Source organism: Erinaceus europaeus, chromosome 8 (assembly GCF_950295315.1).
Source record: "Erinaceus europaeus chromosome 8, mEriEur2.1, whole genome shotgun sequence".
NCBI lineage: Eukaryota > Metazoa > Chordata > Mammalia > Eulipotyphla > Erinaceidae > Erinaceus > Erinaceus europaeus.
In genome coordinates this window covers 62,763,713-62,783,672 of record NC_080169.1, presented here as the reverse complement: position 1 = coordinate 62,783,672, position 19,960 = coordinate 62,763,713, and the positions used below count along the sequence as shown (strand labels likewise).

At 34.6% G+C, this 19,960-nt stretch overlaps 1 protein-coding gene across 1 annotated transcript in view; it reads right to left on the bottom strand.

Moving 5' to 3' along the window:
* Positions 1-434: 434 nt before the first annotated feature.
* The window catches only part of SEMA3D (semaphorin 3D), a 227,712-nt gene continuing 208,186 nt past the window's right edge, over positions 435-19,960 (bottom strand). The window contains exons 16-19 of the mRNA XM_007530229.3: positions 17,893-17,957; positions 11,261-11,400; positions 3,589-5,062; positions 435-3,229 (exon numbers count right to left, since the gene is read on the bottom strand). Coding sequence (XP_007530291.1) covers positions 4,637-5,062; positions 11,261-11,400; positions 17,893-17,957 — 631 coding nt within the window. The 3' untranslated portion in view covers positions 435-3,229; positions 3,589-4,636. The remainder of the gene's footprint in view (positions 3,230-3,588; positions 5,063-11,260; positions 11,401-17,892; positions 17,958-19,960) is intronic.

Sequence of the window (19,960 nt, the reverse complement as noted above, 5' to 3'; positions counted from 1 at the left end):
TGGAAAATCTTCACAAGTGATAAAGCAGTATTGTAGGATTCTCTCTCTCTATCTCCCTCTCCCTCCCACCTTTCTACTCTCAATTTCTCTCTATAAAAAAAAAGAAGAAATAAAGAAACAAAAAGAAAAAATAAAGAAATGATTTTACAACAAAAATAGAATAGAAACCCCAGCTTATTCCTTTTATAAATTATTCTCATACACAGATAAAGTTATAGATAAGTATTCAAAATCCTACATACAGAATGAAAGTTTGGGATCTTAAAAGTATGATTTTTGGAAGTAATGTTCACCTGTCTAAAAAGTTTAAATTAAAATGTAGTAACATATAACTATCTATTTTTTAAAAGGGAACTTATTGCATATTAATTTTGCTGAAAATAGAAAAATTGATATTTGATTTAGTGAACTCTATATAAAATTCAGCTATCATATTTCATGTTTAAAAATTTTATTATACAAAGTAACATAATGCTTATAATTACAGAACACTAACATTTGTTTTATTATAATACAACCAAAATATACATTTAATACTTTCAATTCTTAGATTACATTTATTTTAAAATAGCAAAACTATAAATTCACCACATACAAGATAAGAATTAAATTACAAGATTAACTGACAGATTTTTGTCCTTTCCCAAAGAATCTATCTTAAATTTACTATAAATACTTTATACCACAAAACATATAAATGAGAGGTATCAATTAATTACATGTTCCTGTCTTTGCGCTGTCAACATGTAGAACCTGGGAATTTTAATTTTTATTGGTTAGCCTCATATGGAATATAAATTATTTAAAGAACATCGGTATTTATTGTGAGAAAAATATGCTGTTCTATACACACTTTTCAAATACGTGTTTTCTAAACTCTTTATACCCAACAGGGGCTTGTCAATGTCAACAAATTATGGAAGAAAATTGTGGAAATCTAAAGGGAAAAGTATTTCTCTTTTGCAGTCCATATGTAATTAAGGTAGTTATGAAATTTATCTAAAATACAGACTTAAAATAAATCTTTAATTATCTTTTAAATTTAGTATTTTGTGAACATAAACTTGATAGTGAATTATTCTTTTAATTTGATGATGCCGGAAAACAAATACTGGCCATTGTAAACATACTTTTTAGTTTAGTCTATATAATTCAGCAGGAATAAAACTAAATAGTACATTAAGAACCCAGTTATAATTAAAGACAAATTCAAGCACAGGATCATTTTGCAAGCAGCATAATGAAAATAAGTATTTTTCTAGTCAGCAGATTAATGAGATGTGATAGGAGATATAATTCTTCTCTTTTTAATGACATTTACAAATTTCTGAAGTCCTCTATTATCATTTTCCTTAGTTTTAAGCTTTACGCATTTTAATTGCTGAGTCTATCCATTTCCAAACAATCTCTTAAAATTCCCAATAAATGAATGTAAGTGAATGCAGCCAGACAGGATTCTACTTAGTAGCTAGGAGGAAAAGTAGGCAAAAACATGTTAAGCCAAAACATGTATTCAAAATAGGAGAGAAATATGAGACAAAAAAATAAGCATAGATGTTTTTTTCCAGAGAGGGTTGGTTTCTTGACTTATGTATCTGAAACTGTTAACCATAATTTTATTTTTCCATATTCAACAGAAATTTTATAATACTTCATTGAATACTTCAGTGGTAAGGAAGTACATTGTGTGTTTTATCTTTAAATATATTCACACATTGTGAAGTAATTAATTAGGTTAAAATTAATTGCAGCTTAGATGAACTCATTTTTATAAATCCAAACCAAACCTTATCCATATGTTGTTTATCATATGACATTTTGTTAATATTTCAATTTTCAAGCAATTATCATAAGTTTGTATTATGGATTCATAGCAGTATTCATAGTATTGTCTCACAATACTGTGAGACAAAATAGGTTCTCAAAATTTTTTCTGAACAACTAAGATTAGAAAGATAATTAAAATGGCTTGAACATTCAGATTTTGATCAAAACAAATTTTATTTTAAATAGCAAATTAATATTCAGGTGTCATGTACTTTTATAGATACTATCTACAATCTTATTAATTCCATCTGATACATAAACATTTAGAAATCTTTTTGAAATAGGTGTCATTTATTATCAGTCTTACGTTGAGTTCCTAGAACATTTTAAACCAGCAAATCAATAGTTAACAGTCTTACTGTGATATTCAATTAATGGTCTGATCCCCCTTCACCTGCTTCAGCTATGCATATGCCTTTTTAAGTTATTTGCTCTGCCTCATTTACAGAAAAAAGAAAGAAAGGAAAAAAATGAATGAATGAAAAGAAGATATACATTCCTTATTTTCTCTATGTACTGAGACATCTGACCACTTTGAGATAGGTAAGCAACTGTAAGTGAAGTCAAAGCAAAATTGGATGTTTTGAACATAAACGCTAGTCACTGACATGATCCTGAATACTGTATCCTCTCATAACTGTATCCTCTCATAACAAGGTTTCTCACAGGTTTTTCTTTCAAGACAATTAGAAAGCATGAGAAAAGGGCCTTGTCTGCTTTTTAGTTTTCTGAAAGGCTGCCTTCCATGTGAGGAAGTGACTAATTTTTCATTTCACACTATAAGGTGCGTGAAAAGGCAAACCAGAAGAAGGCAACAGGCTTAGTGTTGTGAGAAGGAAAGGTGAGTCCTACTTAATCAGGCAGGAAGCATGCCATATAAATTCAGAGGGAAAGTAAAACTGGAAACATTTAAAAGTGCTAATAAAATGTGAAAAATGCTTATGTTAATGTTGTGAGTTGGCTTTTTTACATGCTTATTTACGTATTTATTATTAAATTATTGAAACAATGTTATTCAACTTACACCATATAATCTCAGAAATGCAAAAAGGTTATGAAGATGTCAAAGAGTTAACTTAACCCTTTCCGTTGTCTAATTTTTGCATTTGTTGTTATTCAACAAATATATATGACCCCATTCACCACCATTATAGTCTACCTAAGCCTATCTCTATGTATGTAAATATTATTTTTCCTATTTAACCAAAAAAATCCAACAATATACTATTTAGGAGAGAATAGAAAGTAAATGTAAATAATTTACATAGTATGATGAATTTTTAGAAAAAAATAATGAAAATACATATTGATATTCAGTAGCTGCAAATAAATTTACATTTAACCGTCCTATGATTTCTTAAAAAAATTTTTTCTATAGATGTTTTATAGCATTTCCCATGATCTATATTTGTTGTTTACATTGGGTTGTTCTAGTTCTCCCCCGCCAAGAAAATTGGATCAGTCCAGTTAGTTTCGCGGCCGCTTGGCCCCACCCCTAGGAACCCTGAGAGAAGTGCCAGAGTTCCAGAGTTGGAGACTTGGAGAGTTGCAGAGTTAGAGAGTGCTTGTGCTGCTGCGGGGGGGGGGGGGGGGGGGGGGAGGCAGCAGAGTTCTGTTTGGTGATTAGTTTGTCTTAGTTTATGAATCGTTGTTCTTGAATAAAGAAATACAGCTTCCCTGCCCAGCCATATGTCTCTGGTCATCTCTGTTACCCGCCCGTGAAGCTAGCCCGGCCAGCTGGAGCCGCCGAATTTTAACAACATATATTTTTAAAAAATAGATTACAAATTGGCAACTGCTTGCACACTAGTGAATAAACTTAGGTTACATTCCATCGGCTTTATATGTGATTGTTCTTCCTTTTTATATCTCCTATGAGTATTCCCCAAAGCCAGAATTTATGGTTGTCTTCAGTTCTGCTTCTGTCTCTTACAAATCCCATCTGCATGTCTTCCCTTGAGGATGCAGTATACACGATGATGTTCTCTTACTTTAAAAAAAAAATGTTTCCCCACATTGTATTAAAGTACATATTAAGCACCCTGTGTCTGTAAATGAGCTTAGCATATATTTTAAAAACACTGCACTGACATTAATTTTTCTCTAACCTGCATCTCCTGACAAGTCTTCAGAAATTCTGGGATAAGCACTTACACCTTCAGTAAATCTTTGTTGCAGTAACTTAAATACCTCCCTGGGATCTGAAAAATAAAAAAATAAAAATAATAATGCACCTCTCCTATTCCTCAACTATGCTCCAAGAGTGAATGACTCACTGGGAATCTTTCTGCTATTAATGTGAGCTTTTAAAATTTGTGTCTTCTTCCTTTCCTTTCCATTCCTTTCACATGATAGCCAATTTGAAAGTGGAATGATAAATATATTCATAATAACATGAAGCCCAGCTCCATGGTAAACTTCATGTTTAATGGCCATGTAAAGGGAAGAAAACACCTTATTTCAATATCAAATATCATGCTTGTTTAACTCAGCTATTCATATGACATGAAAAAATTGTAAACTCAGAAAGTAAGTAAAACACTTAAAAATGCAAAGTCCTTATTTAGAGAATTTTTTAAAAATAGTTTTTTCAGGTACAAGCTTAGTTCACGAAAAGCTGAATCAGATTAATGAATTATTTCCCCTTACTAAGCCACATTCACCATATAGTCTATTCAGATTATTGAGATTATTGTTCTTGTGCATCAGCAAAACACGGAGAGTCCTTTGAGTTAATACAAGGGCTGTACAAAATGGAAGACCATATTTTTATTTTCATATAAAGAATTTTTTGCTTTAAATAGAAAAACTACGTGGCCACAGCTCTAGAAAGTCCATCCAGATCTCTGTGATGTCTTCGGTTTCGTTTCTTCTTCATTTCCTGCATGTGCTTCCACTTTGGTCCACCCTTGTTTCGCTGTCTCCGTTTCTCCCTGTGCCACATCTGTTCGCAGTACTGGTCCAGGCTGAAGTTTGGGCTGCTAAGGATTTGGATGTAGTCTTTGTATCTCAACCGTGACTCAGCCAACAGATCCTTGACCTGCCCCTCCTCGTGCTCTGCCCTCTGGGTATTTTCCATCTGCTCGTTCTCAATGACATTCAAAGTCAGCTTCACTATGGTATGGATAAATGTGTGCTCCTGTGCTTTGCAGTAATATATCCCAGAGTCCTTCTTTTGTAAACTTCGAATCAGTAGCCCATATTCCGTTTTGATGATCCTTTCATCAGGTTTCAACTGCAGAATTGGAAAAATGTAGGTAATAAATTAAAAACAGAGAGGAATATTAGCAACTGAAAACAGGCTGTAGAGTTTTTGTGTAGATGGACCTAAAATATAAATTCACCAGCTCTCTATCATCAAGCATAATATTGTTATCCACAACCTAAGAGGGTAGAAAAAAAGTCTTCACAGAGGCAAGTTTGCATCTTATGTCTTACTGAAAATAGTAAGTACAGTTAGCCTCTCTATGAATCTACAAACATATGTGAAAAACTGAAAATTAATGGAGTAAAATTAGAAGCTATCAGTTGATCTCTTTTTACATAGATTTTGGTTACTAATTGGTTTTCTAAGAAAATCAAGTGGTGTCTTAACTCCAAAGCTAGAATGTGACACATATATTGTTTGGCAACATGTTCTTTGATTAATGCATGCTCGTCTTTGTAATGTAGAATAAAACTATGATTCCAAAACGAATTTATTATTTTTTACACATCAAAGAAGTGGTCTCAGTAGTCTATGCAGAGCTATAAGTGGTTAAAAGCCCAGTCTAGAGGCATGAAAACAGAAAAATCTTTTGGATGTTAGATTTGTAACTGAGTAAAACTCTTATTGGAAGCCTAGCAACATTTAAAGTTGAATTTCATTTCATTGTGGATTGGATTCCAAGATCATGTATGTGTGTACATATGGTCCTTTAGACTATGTAATTTGTGGAAATATTTCCCATACCTAAGTATACTATAACAAGTTAATGTGATTTCAAGTGTGAGAAAACTCAATGGACAAAAATGTGGTGCTCCTTATCCTTTGAAGTAATGCTACTAAAAGACAGTTCAAGCATTTAAATTTGCCAGGACTATAATCTGGTCAGAATAGCAAGTCTATCTTCAATAAAAACAGAGGTATGCTTACTGACATAAGAGGCCTGTTTAATATGAAGTATTAGTGAGAGGGTCAGTATTAAGTAGAATAACAACAATCACCACAACAAAGAAGTCTGGAAGAGTTCCCAGTTTACACATCTGCCCCTGTATTGTACACTTTTAGTTGATGAAAATCAAGGAGGTATAAAGATGGCTAAATTAAATTTATTCACAGTGGGTGGACTATACCCTGCATTTTTATGTGAAAAATATGTAGGAAAAAAATCCCTTCAATTCTGGACATATGAGAAAAGGAAAAGAAACATCTCTGGCTACCAGCCCAGCTAACTAACAAGTATGTAGCTAGCCACCCTCTGTGCCAGAGAAGTGCAGCTGGCGGGGTACCACTTGAGGCCACAGGCAGGTCACAGCTCAGATCTTTGGTTAATGAGGCTGAATGGTCTCCAGCCTTGACTTCACTCTATGCTGAATCCACACCATCAGGGTTTGTTTGTTTCCATTTGCCCATTTGGTGAGTTGGGTGTGTGGGAAGTTTTTGTTTGCTTGATTGTTTTAGTTTGCTTTTTAAAATGAAGTTATTATTAGGGCCCAGACATTTAAACTTGCAAATTAACTTTTAATTTCCTTACATTCTCTGAAACCACAGGAACTTCATGCCTAGAATAAATGAATTTGAATTGTTAGCATTTTAAATGGTGAATCTTAAACAGAAACATCAATCTCGAATTTAACAGTATGCATACAGTTTTTCATTATAATACTTACATTGTGGGGATTATTATTATTTTTAAGTTGAATACATCTTAAATTATAAAATACTAACTTCACTGCTCAGTTTCTGGTCTCTATCTTCTCTGCTTCCTATGAAGACTCGTTTATCTTCCCCAACTGGTCTCCTATTTATCATACTGGTGACATAACATATGGTGTATTTGAGGGTTAAAAGTAAAACTCATAGACTATTGCTATGCTGTTTAAGAGGTAATAAAGTGTGTGTGTGTGTGTGTGTGTGTGTGTGTGTGTGTGTGTTCCCATTATTCTCTTCATAGAAAATGGCCCTTAGTTATTAGTACAGCAATCAAAGTTGGTGGTTTCAGTTCTTGGTCACCTATAGATTACCTATTGATAACTGCTATTCTTTCAAAAGCTTAAGCCTCATTAATGTGTTTTTTTAGATATTGGTTATAGCTCTGACTCATTACATTCTGTTTATCAGTCTTCTGACAGGAAGAAATTATTACTTTGATTTTACACATTATGTAACACTTGGTCATTATTTTTGTTATGTATTTTTTGTATCTTGTTTATGCTTTTTACTCTGAAGTATGAGTCCCTCCTCCTCTTTCTAGTCTAATTCTGTCTCTACAGGACTCAGTGTATTATAAGTACTTGGGATTTCATGACTCCATAGTGTTTCTCATTTTTGGTTTCTTCCATGGGACATTTAACTTGTCTTTGATTTTTGGCCTACAGATATTAAACTTGCTTTAATAAATGGTGGGGTTACCTAATGTCTATTAGATTGCTTGTGATTATGTCTCCTAAAATATGGAAAGTATGTCTTTATCAAAATGAGGGTGTTAATAAAATACATTTGAATTGAGATATTTACATAGTATTTTTGTGACTGGGAGATTGCAATGTGTAATCCAGACATTGAGTGGTTTATTAACAATTTCCTGCTTTATATTTTTCACATGCTATAATGCTATCATCCTGTGATGAAATAGGAATGTATTATGCAGACTGAATCATAATGGTAAAATGTCAATTTAGAAAATTCAGCTACCCAACAGAGAGATAATTTCTGGCCACCGATTTAAATTCAAGATTTTTTTCCCCACACTAGAATTTATAGGAAAAAAAAAACAAAACTGCTCAGCCTTTGAAATGAAAACCATACTTGAACTGGGGTAGACTACTCATTTGCCTAATCAGTGCAAGTATACATTGCTTCTTTAATTCATTTTGATACTCCAAATTCAATAGACACTCTCAGACTGTAGATTAACTTGCTAGTTACAGCATAAACGTCAATTTCGGGGCTGAGTGGTGGCACACCTGGCTGAGTGCACGTTACAATGCTCAAGGACCCAGGTTTGAGGCCCTGGTCCCCACTTGCAGGGGGAAAGCTTTGTGAGTAGTGATCAGTGCTGCAGGTCTCTCTCTCTTTCTCTCTATCGTGTGTGTGTGTTTGTGTGTGTGTGTGTGTGTGTGTGTGTGTGTGTGTGTGAAAGAGACAGAAAGAAAGAAAGAAAGAAAGAAAGAAAGAAAGAAAGAAAGAAAGAAAGAAAGAGAGAGAAAGGGAGGGAGGGAAGGAGGGGGAGAGAGAGAAAAACAAAGAGAGAGAGAGAGGGAGAGAGGAGAGTTGTGTGAAAATAATTCATACTGTGACTTTCCTGGTAAGGAGCAGAAAGTATCCTGCTGGGAAAAGTGCTTCAAAAACAGTCTGGATTTTGCTCATTCCCTCAATTTAGGAAGCAGTATTACATATCCTGGACAATGTGTAGCTTCTTATTTACAAAGATACATAGAAAGATAAAACTAGACTTAAGTGAAATAGACTTGTTCAAAACATAATAATAAAGCATAGAATTTTAAGGAATATGAAAGATATGAATGAATGCCAGCAAGCAGAGGCAACTATGTGTAACTGTAATCAGAAGATTTCCCCAAGAAAAATGTCTAATTTTTAAAAGTGAGATTAAAATTTCCATGGAGGAAAACCATTGCTAAATAACTGCAATTCAGCTGAAAATGTATTAAGACTTAACTGTAACATTTAAAACATCCGTGGGGGTAATTATAAATAAAACATTACATGTAACTAGAATATCTGCAAAGAAAATATTCAGATATGATTCTTCCAACATGTCATGGGTAAAAGTTACAGATCCTGGACATAGACTAGGACCTTTGGTACTGTCTAGATGTATTCTTGGCTTCATAAATTAGAGACAATTATATACTAAAAAAAGTAAAAGTGTTTACTAGTTCTCTGTGACTAGATGGAGATGTAATACTCTAATAGAATGGTCTAAAGAAGGCACCATAACTTCTCTAATTAAATATTTAGGCCTAGATGCATTCTTCTCCAACCCTCTAGCTTCCCTTATTCACTCTTGCTATTCGACTAATATACATAAGTAAATAAGTAGGATTCACTTTCCCATCGCTAATCTCTTCTGACAGGGGATCAACATTACTGTCACCCTTTGCCAATCTTTCGAAGAAGAACTGTGTACAATTAGTCAAGAGATGTACTTCAAGGAACATACTCGGGAAAAAAATCAAGTAAAGTACAACTGTTGTCTCTATGACAACCTTTACTAGTTATAAAAAAAGAAAGTTATATAAAATAAATCAATTTGAAGTTAACTCAGACCTCATTAAAACCCTAGTTTTATTTCCTTCCTAACTTGAGGCCAGCCTCTGTAAACCTAGTCCAGTCTTGGATTCAACAAATAACATCCAGTGCCTTCACAACTGAGAGAAAACCCAAGCCTGCAAGAAAAAGAAAGGACTACAAAAATTGGAAAAGTGCAAGAGGCTAGCTTACTTAATCATGGCTATTTTGGCTAGTTCCATGCCACTTCATCCCCTAGGGTCCTAGTCAGGGAATACTTGTATTTCTCCATAGATACTAGAAGACTACACCTCTAACAGATCCCTCTTTACTATTATTGGTCACTTCCATCAGGAATGTCTGCCCTAACCCAGCTTTCATGTTATATTCTCTTCTTTGACATCATTCTCCCAGACAATATTTCTAGCCCACCTTCATGTTAGCTATCAAGCTGAATAAATAAAATAAATAAATATAAATAAAATCCTAGAGATTAACTATGTCAATAATTTTGAAGAATTAGGTCTTATTGGAGAACTGACATAATACAGAAGGTTGTTAATTGTTTGGTAGCAAGTAAGGTTAACATACTGATTAAAAAAAAACCTGTTTCTGTAGATTAGATCTTAGCTGAATAGAATATCAGTTTCTTACTGTAATACTGGGATACCTATAAAACAATACTGTTAGAAAATTTGATTGTTCTATTCCAATATTCTCACTCTGAATACTACTGACATTTGAGATTGTTTAATTCTTCATTGTGACTATTGTTAAGTGTATCACTTCTTGCATCATCCCTGACATTTATCTATGAGAAGTCAGGAGCAAACACCTACATGCTTATCTCCAAAGTGCTGCAAACTCTAAATTCTCTATGCATAAAATTTCATCAGGTTGAGAATCACTACCCCATGCTAATGTTTGTTTGGTTACACATATATAATTTGTATTGCATATGGACTTAGCAAAGAGTCTAATACTTGAGAGAATATTTGGCCCCATCAATTGATAATGATAAATCAAGTGCTAGAGAGATTACAACCTCCTCATGAAACATCAGCAGTCATGCTGACCATCTGACCATAATCAGCACTATTTTCTAGTCCACATATCTTCCTCTATAAGGAATCCAGTATTTTTAAAAAATCTTTTAATTTATTTATTATTGGATAGAGACAGAGAAATTAAGAAGGGTGGGAGAGATAGAGAAAAAGAGAGACAGAGAGACACCTGCAGCCCTGCATCACCACTCGTGAAGTTTTCCCCATGCTTGTGGGTATCAGGGGCTTGAACCCGAATCCTTATGCACTATAAAGTGGGCACTTAATCAGGTGTGCCACCACCTGGTCCCAAGAATCTCGTTTTAATATGCATTATTTTTTACACTTGTGAGCAATATTATGCTTTGAAATTCACATCTTCATATCTTTTTCTTAATTGATTTTCACACAGACTTTACTACTTCAGTATTACTTTTCCATATTAAAAGAGAGAGAAAGGGAATCGGGGGGTGGGGTGGGGGAAAAGAGGGAGATCTACCACAGAACCAAAGCTTACTCCACTGCCATGAGGGCTAGAAACCTGAACCAGAGTTGCACACATGGCAAAGCAAGTACCTTCCCAGGAGATCTATCTTACTGGTCCATATTATGTTCTATCTCTTGATCAGGGAGTTGTCCTAAAATATACACTTTTAAATATAGAGCTTTTACATTGAAATAATCATTTTAAAGGTTTAATTTGCTTTTGAATGTATTTCACTGTTCCATTTGTAATAAATTCACCCATTAAGTTAAAAGACAACAAAGACATTATCACTTTAGAATTAGAGAAAATAAACTGCTATTTTCCTTTTCTCAAACAGTGATAGAAAAAAAAAAAAAACTATGGTCCTAAAAGATGGGCATCTCTCAAACCAAAACTCTAGTTTCCCAGTATTTCTATCAACATGAGTATTATTTGATGGCTATAACTTACCTCCTCTCTGTGTTCATCTCCTGAACGTTGGATATACCATTTAATAGATGCTTGTTGAGATTTAGGTATACATTCCAGAAAGGTTGAATTAAATTCAATGCCAAAAATCACCTTTTCATCAGCAGTTTCATGACTAATGCCTGAAAAGCAAACATGGAATAAGAGATTAACCTTGACCTGATTTTAAAGCAATGGGAAAATAGACTGATTTAGAACAGATGCAATGGTGGAAAGATTCATACATATTATTGAAGAGAAAGGAAATTCATGTTATAATATTGTTACCTAAGAGTCAAATATTATCTAGCAGATTGACTTTTTAAAACTCTATCCATGTACTGCAGTGCACTGCAATTTGTCTCGTTCATCAATATTCTGGCCCTTTACAATCATGTTTTATAGGAATTCACAACATCTAACTTTAACATTAATTCTTTCTCTGAATTTAATTTAAAAAACTTTTTTGAATTTTTTAATTTATAAAATGGAAATATTGGCAAGACCTATAGGATAAGAGGGGTACAATTTCACACAATTCCCACTACCTGAACTCCATATCCCATCCTCTCCCTTGAAAGCTTTCCTATTCTTTATCCCTCTGATAGCATGGACCCAGGATCATTATTAACATTATTAACATCATTGTATGCTTTCATTTTCAAAGATTCATTTACAGTCATTCAGCTGAGGGTCAAAGGAATAGCTTTCCTCACTAAACCCAGGTTCCAACCAAGAAACCAGATGGGAATGCCATGACACTAGGGAAAGCTCTAGAGCCATGATGTGTGTGTGTGTGTGTGTGTGTGTGTGTGTGTGTGTGTGTGTGTGTGTGTATCTAAGTGAAAAAGTGAAAAGTAGTCTGGAAACCGTGAGATTGTGCATTAGGCTTGGTTCTACAAGTGGTAACAACAATAACACATCTTCATTTGTGTAAAACATAGTCAATGAGATAGATAACTCTGGAAGAGTAATTTTCCTCACCTTTAAGCAAAATTCTATCATGAACTATTTCACAGAACTGACTGTATAACATTAAAGCATTTTGAGGCCACAAAAGGATAATATAATAGTCTATATTTGATTATATTCTATAATTATGATAATAATCTATATGGTCTAGCGTTCTGAATCTGGATCTTATCTGTATTTTATGTTAAAAAAGGTATTTTTATTCAAGGTCAAGGAAGAATTCCTTAGACCATATACTAGGTCTAAGATATTAATGGGATGCTAAAGGAACAGTGTCTCAGACACCTTATTTTCATAAATCAACCACACCATCTGAAATACATTCCATCCAGAGTAGCCAAGGGCTGTGTCCCACGTGTGATCTAAGATCTGCAGAACAACCTTTATTAAATAAAAAATGACAACTGCTCAGTCTGGCCCAAACATCCACTTTTTCATTGTGTACTCAGATGTCTCAATTCTGCAGATGGAGCTACTTAGTGTTTTAGGAATAAACCAAAGACTAAGATTTAAGAGACCTAAGTCAACCCTACATCTAAGCACATAACATTACAAGAAAATGATATGAATGTAAGTATATCCAATAGCAAGGTTCTTTTTCAAATAACTTCTTCTGAACTTATTTATATTTTACCAGCAATGGCTAGGTCAAGCATTCTGATAATATTATGAGTTATCCAGGTTTAACCTCCAAAACATGTAGTTTCTCTTTGGACCTTGAAATCTATGAACCATTCTTATCAATTCAGCTGATCTCACCGATGATTTCCACAGTAAATAAATCCCTACTGCATAGAAAGCTCATCAGTGTCACTTGTGACTTCATAGTAAAAGATCCTATTTCTCCTGGCCTAGTGAACAAAGCAAAAAGGGTACAAGCTGATCCTCATGTTATGTGACAAAAGCTCAGGAGAAACTCCATTACATTGGTCCGACCAAAGAACGGGCTAACATTACAAAAACATAAATTAGTGAAGTCAACTGAAAAAAGTAATTAGTTTAAAACCCAGTAAAAAATAATGAGACTACATTACAAAAATATCATCACTAAATCATTTTGACTGAAAATGAATTTGTTGTTGCTTTTAATAATGTTCATTTCATTTCCTAGTTAAAATTCCCTATTATTTATCTATTTTTGTAGTACCAGGATTGAACCTAGGGTCTCATACATGGCAGGCATATGCTTTAACTCTGAGCACCCTCTCAAGCACCTGTTTTATTGTATTATATTTTTACTAAAGTGAAAATTCATGGAGTCCCACTTGTTTATGTATTTATTAGTTTCATATGTAGTTCCAAGGATCACACTTGTTAAGTCCCATGCTCTGGCTGTCCCAATTCCCTGATCCAAATTTCCTATTTTGAAATGTAAAAATGGATGAATGTATGAATATATATAGGCATCAATCTATCTACAAATATTCAAGTACATTTATTACTCTGCTCTAGTATATAGTTATATATTCAGTTACTATCTGATTTTTAAGGCATGCAATATATAGAAATTTTAAGTCACTAATGTTTTAAGGTTGTTAGGATATGTCTTCATTAACAATAACATATTTAGAGGTATATTTCAATCTTCCAGACTATAACAAATTATTTTATATAGAAACACCTAGAACATTTTAGTAATAAATCTGTGATGTATCACTGAAATCATATTTAAGTCACTGAGGCAGTATTAGATGTGTTTATAATGTTAAAAAAAAAAACATTTCCTCTAAATGTATTACTGATTTACTCTCATCCATAATTGTGCATCTATACAGCATACGACAATCAAAGAAATGAGTAAAGGAAGGCAGGCAGTAAAACAAAACTGCTATTTGCTAATTATTTCAGACTTACCTGTCAAGTAAAGTACAACACGTTTAAGATAGATTAAGGGAGTCCGGCGGTAGTGCAGCGGGTAAAGCGCAGGTGGCACAAAACGCAAGGACCGGGGTAAGGATAGATTATAAACAAGTAATTTCCACTACTATCATTATAAACTATTTTTCACTTCTGACCACTTCTTTGCCTTAAAACTGAAAAGCAGTTTAGTTGATATATATATCATCATGTACTCTATTTAATTCTCATAGCTGCCTCTTATTCCTATTTTTTTTCCTGAATTCAATTATGATCTCTATACATGTCAATTTCTTGTAACTGAACAAAAAATTATTTAAAAACACAAAATAGTTTTTTATCACCTGCAGGGTGATTGTAAACTCTATAAGATAACATAGAGAATACCTATTCTATGTAAGGATTATCTGATACTATTTTATCTACTTTAAACAATTTAATTATCTTAAGATGCAGGTCAAATTTCATACATTTGAATAGCCTTCCTTTTTATCTATGCATTACACAAATATTCTTGTATGTGATTTACACTGACATGGTTTTAGCTGCTAGGGATATACTATGACAGGCAAATTCATTTTCCATTGGAAACACAATTTAGGTCAGAGACAAAATAATTGCATGAATTAATAAACAAAGAGTATTATACCTGGCAGTGTTAAAATAAGAAGATTAAGAAATAAGGGGTTAAGGAAGAAAGATATTTAAGGTACAGCAATCAGGAAAATGCTTCAATACTGAAAAATTCACACGTTGGACACATTAAATAGCCATATGAGTATTTTAAGAGATACAGCATTAGGTAGAATCAAATGCAGTCAGACTGAGGCAAGAAGCACATCAGTGACTTCATTAAAAAAAAAGGCCATGAGTGACTTATGCAACAATGATGACAAGTGAGAGTCAGAAAATGGGTCAGGAAACAGATCAATAGAATTTGATAGATTATAGTAAAGACTGATTATTTATTTTTTTAAATTTATTTATTTTCCCTTTTGTTGCCCTTGTTGTTGTAGCCTTGTTGTGGTTATTATTGTTGTTGTTGATGTCGTTCGTTGTTGGATAGGACAGAGAGAAATGGAGAGAGGAGGGGAAGACAGAGGGGGAGAGAAAGATAGACGCCTGCAGACCTGCTTCACTGCCTGTGAATCTACTCCCCTGCAGGTGGGGAGCCGGGCCCGAACCAGGACCCTCATGCCTGTCCTTGTGCCTTACACCATATGCGCATAAGGCTCCTGGTTCCAGCCCTGGCTTCCCACCTGTAGGGGAGTCGCTTCATAGGAGGTGAAGCAGGTCTGCAGGTGTCTATCTTTCTCTCCCCCTCTCTGTCTTCCCCTCCTCTCTCTCCATTTCTCTCTGTCCTATCCAACAACAACGATGACATCAAGAACAACAATAATAACCACAACAATAAAACAACAAGGGCAACAAAAGGGAAACTAAATAAAAATTAAAAAAACTTAAAAAAAAGAAAAAATCAGTCTTTACTATGATCTATCAAATTCTATTGATATGTTTCCTGACCCATTCTCTGACTTGAATTTGTCATCATTGTTGCATGAGTCACTCATGGACCTTTTTTTTTTTTTTTTTTTTAATGAAGTCACTGATGTGCTTCTTCTCCTCTTTAATTTATCTCTAATTTAGAAGTCAATGGTCAGAAAGACAGCCCATCAGGCAGGATGAGAGACTTGCCATATATATAACCTGGGTTTGAACCACGGGCAGCACTGCAGGAAACTTTGGTGTTGTGATCTCAGTTTTTCTTTGAATGAAACAGCCCTCAGAGCAGTCAAATTATAAATTTTATAATTATAAATGCCCCACTTACACACACACAGAGCAAGAAACTAGAATTAAAATTGCCCATTGGATTTGGTAAAGAGGAAACTTTAAAAAACACTGTATAAGTTACAACGATGTTGATGATTTGAAAAGACTGTGTAACAGTTTATAACAAGAAAGAGATCTAAGATGTGGAAATGATTCTGAGTGCCTTTGGTAGCAATTGTGCTTTATATCATTTCCTTTTATAAAAATATTTTATTTGTTACATATGAGAAAGTTTCACATACAACAGTGATGGGAGACAGAAAGAGAAGGAGGCGGGAGTCAGGTGGTAGCGCAGCAGATTAAGCGCAAAGTGCAAGGACTGGTGTAAGGACCCCAGTTCAAGCCCTCGACTCCCAACCTGTAGGGGAGTCACTTCACAGGCTGCAGTGAAGCAGGTCTACAGGTGTCCCCTTCTCTGTCTTCCCCCCCCCTCTCCATTTCTCTAGGTTCTATCCAACAATGACGACATCAATAATAACTACAACAATAAAACGACAAGGGCAATAAAAGGGAATAATATAAAAAAAAATTTAAAAAAAAAAAGAAAAGGAGGTGGTGAGAGAGACAGAGAGAGAGACACAGAGAGACAGAGAGAGATCAGAGCACCACTTTGATACAATCTCAGTCAGTCATGCAAGTTTAATGCTCTACCAGTTGAGCCATTTCAAATCTGTTGCTTACATCACATTTTCTGTAATTTTGACCATTATTTCATATAGTCTATATTTTATTTGTTTTAATGGGTTTGTGTATGTGTATTTGCTTTACCTATTCCCTAACACATATTTAAATGTAAGTTTCAGGAATACCCAATTTTCTTTCTTTTTTTTTGTTTACTTATAGAGCCTCAATATCTTTAATATTCCTGATTGAATATATCATGCACCTGTAAATTTATGTACACATTGCATAGAAAATAGTAAATCAAACACTGGATATGACAGTGAGTCATCTGCACAGTGTATTGTGAAATTAAACATAATACTTGGGGCCAAATTTTATTTTTAGAAGAAGTAAAATTATGAATCATAAATAATTATTTTAGCTTAAATTAAGAAAATGGTTGGGTCATGAATTATAGACTATGAAATGGGGGATACCAATTTAACACTGAAGTGGTTACTAGCAATATATTATTGGAGGAGAGGCATTTCCTACTTCTTCCATTTGTTTGTGTCTGTGCAAAAAACTTTTTACCAGAATGTAAAGCTTGTGAAAAGTAATGAAAGCTCTGAATATGTGACTTTATAGTTTCTTTTTTTTTTCTTGGTCATCATACTCCTTACTGTTTTTCAATCTGCCCCTCTCAGACTCCGACTTTCAAGACTTTCCATTCTCTAAACTTTTATCTGAATAATAAATACAGCCCCTGGTGATATTTTCTTTCACTAAAACTCCCATATCACTAATTATGCCTTATGACATTTCCCCAAAGAACCACATCCTCTCTAAGGAGTTTCTTTGTATCAAAGAAAACCCAGGACAATTATTTGCACATGGAAGTTACTTAATAAGTATTTACTTGAACAAGCATATGAATTAACATGTCAATAAAAAAATAATACATGTCATCTCAAATTTATTTCTAATAAGTTTCTGAAGTTTTATTAGAATTTCTGGGAGGGTCTCTTTGAGTTTACTCTAAGTGTCCATATGTTTTGGGGTTGTATCTTGCATTATTTCTAATAGCCGTTTTCAGACTTTACAAGAATAGCTAAGGCAGTAAAAAAAGGGGGGTATAGGAATTTTAAAAGACATATGAAACAAATAACCATATAACAAAGGATTATTCACTCATGTATGTAGACAGGGGCTGATTTATAAAATCTCCTGTTGCTAACCCCAAATGTAAGCATACCACAAAAATAAGACTTTCCTACATAATAATTGTTTAAAGTCATATAATAAAAAGGCACACAAAGATTAGGCTTAAAGTTTAACATGGATAAAAGGCATATAAACTTAATACTTACTGTCTTCTATGTCCCAGCATTGTGTGATTGGATCTCCATACTTAACATCTTGGCGTCTAGCTCGTCTATGAAAAAAGAATAACAATGTTCAGAGCTTTCACAATGATAAACAAAATATCCAAAGTCTGCATCTAATACAATAACAGTGACTAAGGAAACGTCATTTGTGTCTTATGGCTCCACTTATATACAAGTCAATATTCCATGTCCTCTAACATTAATTCCCCTGTCACTAGTAGCAGAGTACACATAGAACAAATCCCATTTTGGTAATAAGATACTGTGAATTTTATTTTAATTCCACAGCTTATTTTTGTCCTGAAATTTGACAAATTATTTAACAGATATGTTGTATGTAAATATGATCCAATTTTTGCCTGCAGGGTTATTGCTGGGGCTCAGTGCCTGCACCACGAATCCATCGCTCCTGGATGCCATCCCCCCCGCCCCATATTGTTGCCCTTGTTGTTGTAGCCTTGTTGTGGTTATTATTGTTGTTGATGATGTCATTCATTGTTGGATAGGACAAAGAGAAATGGAGAGAGGAGGGGAAGACAGAGAAGGAAAGAGAAAGATAGACACCTGCAGACCTGCTTCACTGCCTGTGAAGCGACTCCCCTGCAGGTGGAGAGCCAGGGGCTCGAACCGGGATCCTCACTGCAGTCCTTGCACCTTGCTCCACGTGTGCTTATCCCACTTGCCACCACCCAAGCCCCAATACAATTATATACATCAAATGGAGGTAACTTTCACTATCTTTATTCAATCAGTCACAAAATGTTCTAAGTTTATTATAATAAATTTTTAAAAATTTTGTATATCAGATAGAAATGCACATAGAAATACAAAAGCTTTACCAGATAGAGAGTCATTATTACATACCTCTGCTTAAGAATAAAAAACTGAGGGGCTGGGTGGTGGCACACCTGGTTGAGCGCACATGTTACAATGCTCAAGGACCCAGGTTCAAACCCCCAGTCCCCACCTGCAGGGGGAAAGCTTTGCAAGTGGTGAAGCGGTGTTGCAGGTGTCTCTGGAGAACATGGTTATTTTAAAAAAAAAGAATAAAAAACTGAGACAGGGTTCTGGTGCACTTGTTTGAGCAGTCATGTTACCGTGCACAAAGGAACTGGGTTCAAGCCCCGAGATCCGCATTGGATCGACCTTCTCATGGTGCATCCCGTGAGTACCCATTCACTGGGGAAACTGACGATCCTTCCTAGCCGACTGAATCCACATGGATCTCAGTCACTTTCAAAGCCAGCAACAAGCGGCTCCTGACAGCTTTCAACCTGACGCTGTTGACTGGCTACGGAAGAAGGGCAAACGCTAGAAGAAGAAGAAGAAGAAGAAGATGGGGAGGCACTTTACTAGCATGGTGAAGCTATGGTGCAGGTATTTAACTGTCTTTCTCCCTCACTTCCTCTCTTTTTCTCTCCCATGCCCAATTATTCTATGTCTTGTAAAATAAAAGAAAAAAAAAAGGGAAAAAAAATGGCCACCTGGGGCAGTGAATTTGTCCTGCAGGCACTAAGCCCCAGCAAAAACACTACTGACACACACAAACACACAGGAACAACTGTCATTTGAAAAAGCACAGGTTTGATCTAACATGAATGGTCAGACATTATTTCTACCTGCTAAAAGGAAGAGAAGAAACTCACATTGTTTCTGAAAATAACATTTGTAATAGTAAATGATGTCTGCCTGCTATTGTCACATATTTTCCTTAAGAGAAATTAATAATTATTGTGCAAAAATATTTGCTACACTAAGTTAAGCAGGTTTTACACCCCAATAATTTATTTTCATTTCACAACATCAAAGGTCATAGACATTCGAGTAAATGTTCTGTGGTATTTAGGCTGTCCTTTACAGACAGTGCTGACCAAGATGACAAGCCTACAAGATTCATCTATCTCACACATTTTTTTTTTTGGCTCATATGAGCATTATGTGAGGTAAGGAAAAGCATCATAATGGCATGCGCATAGTTCAGAGATACAATCCTGGGAAATACAAGGAGAAAAAAAATTATGACAGTAAAGGTGCATGAGGTCAAGAATGT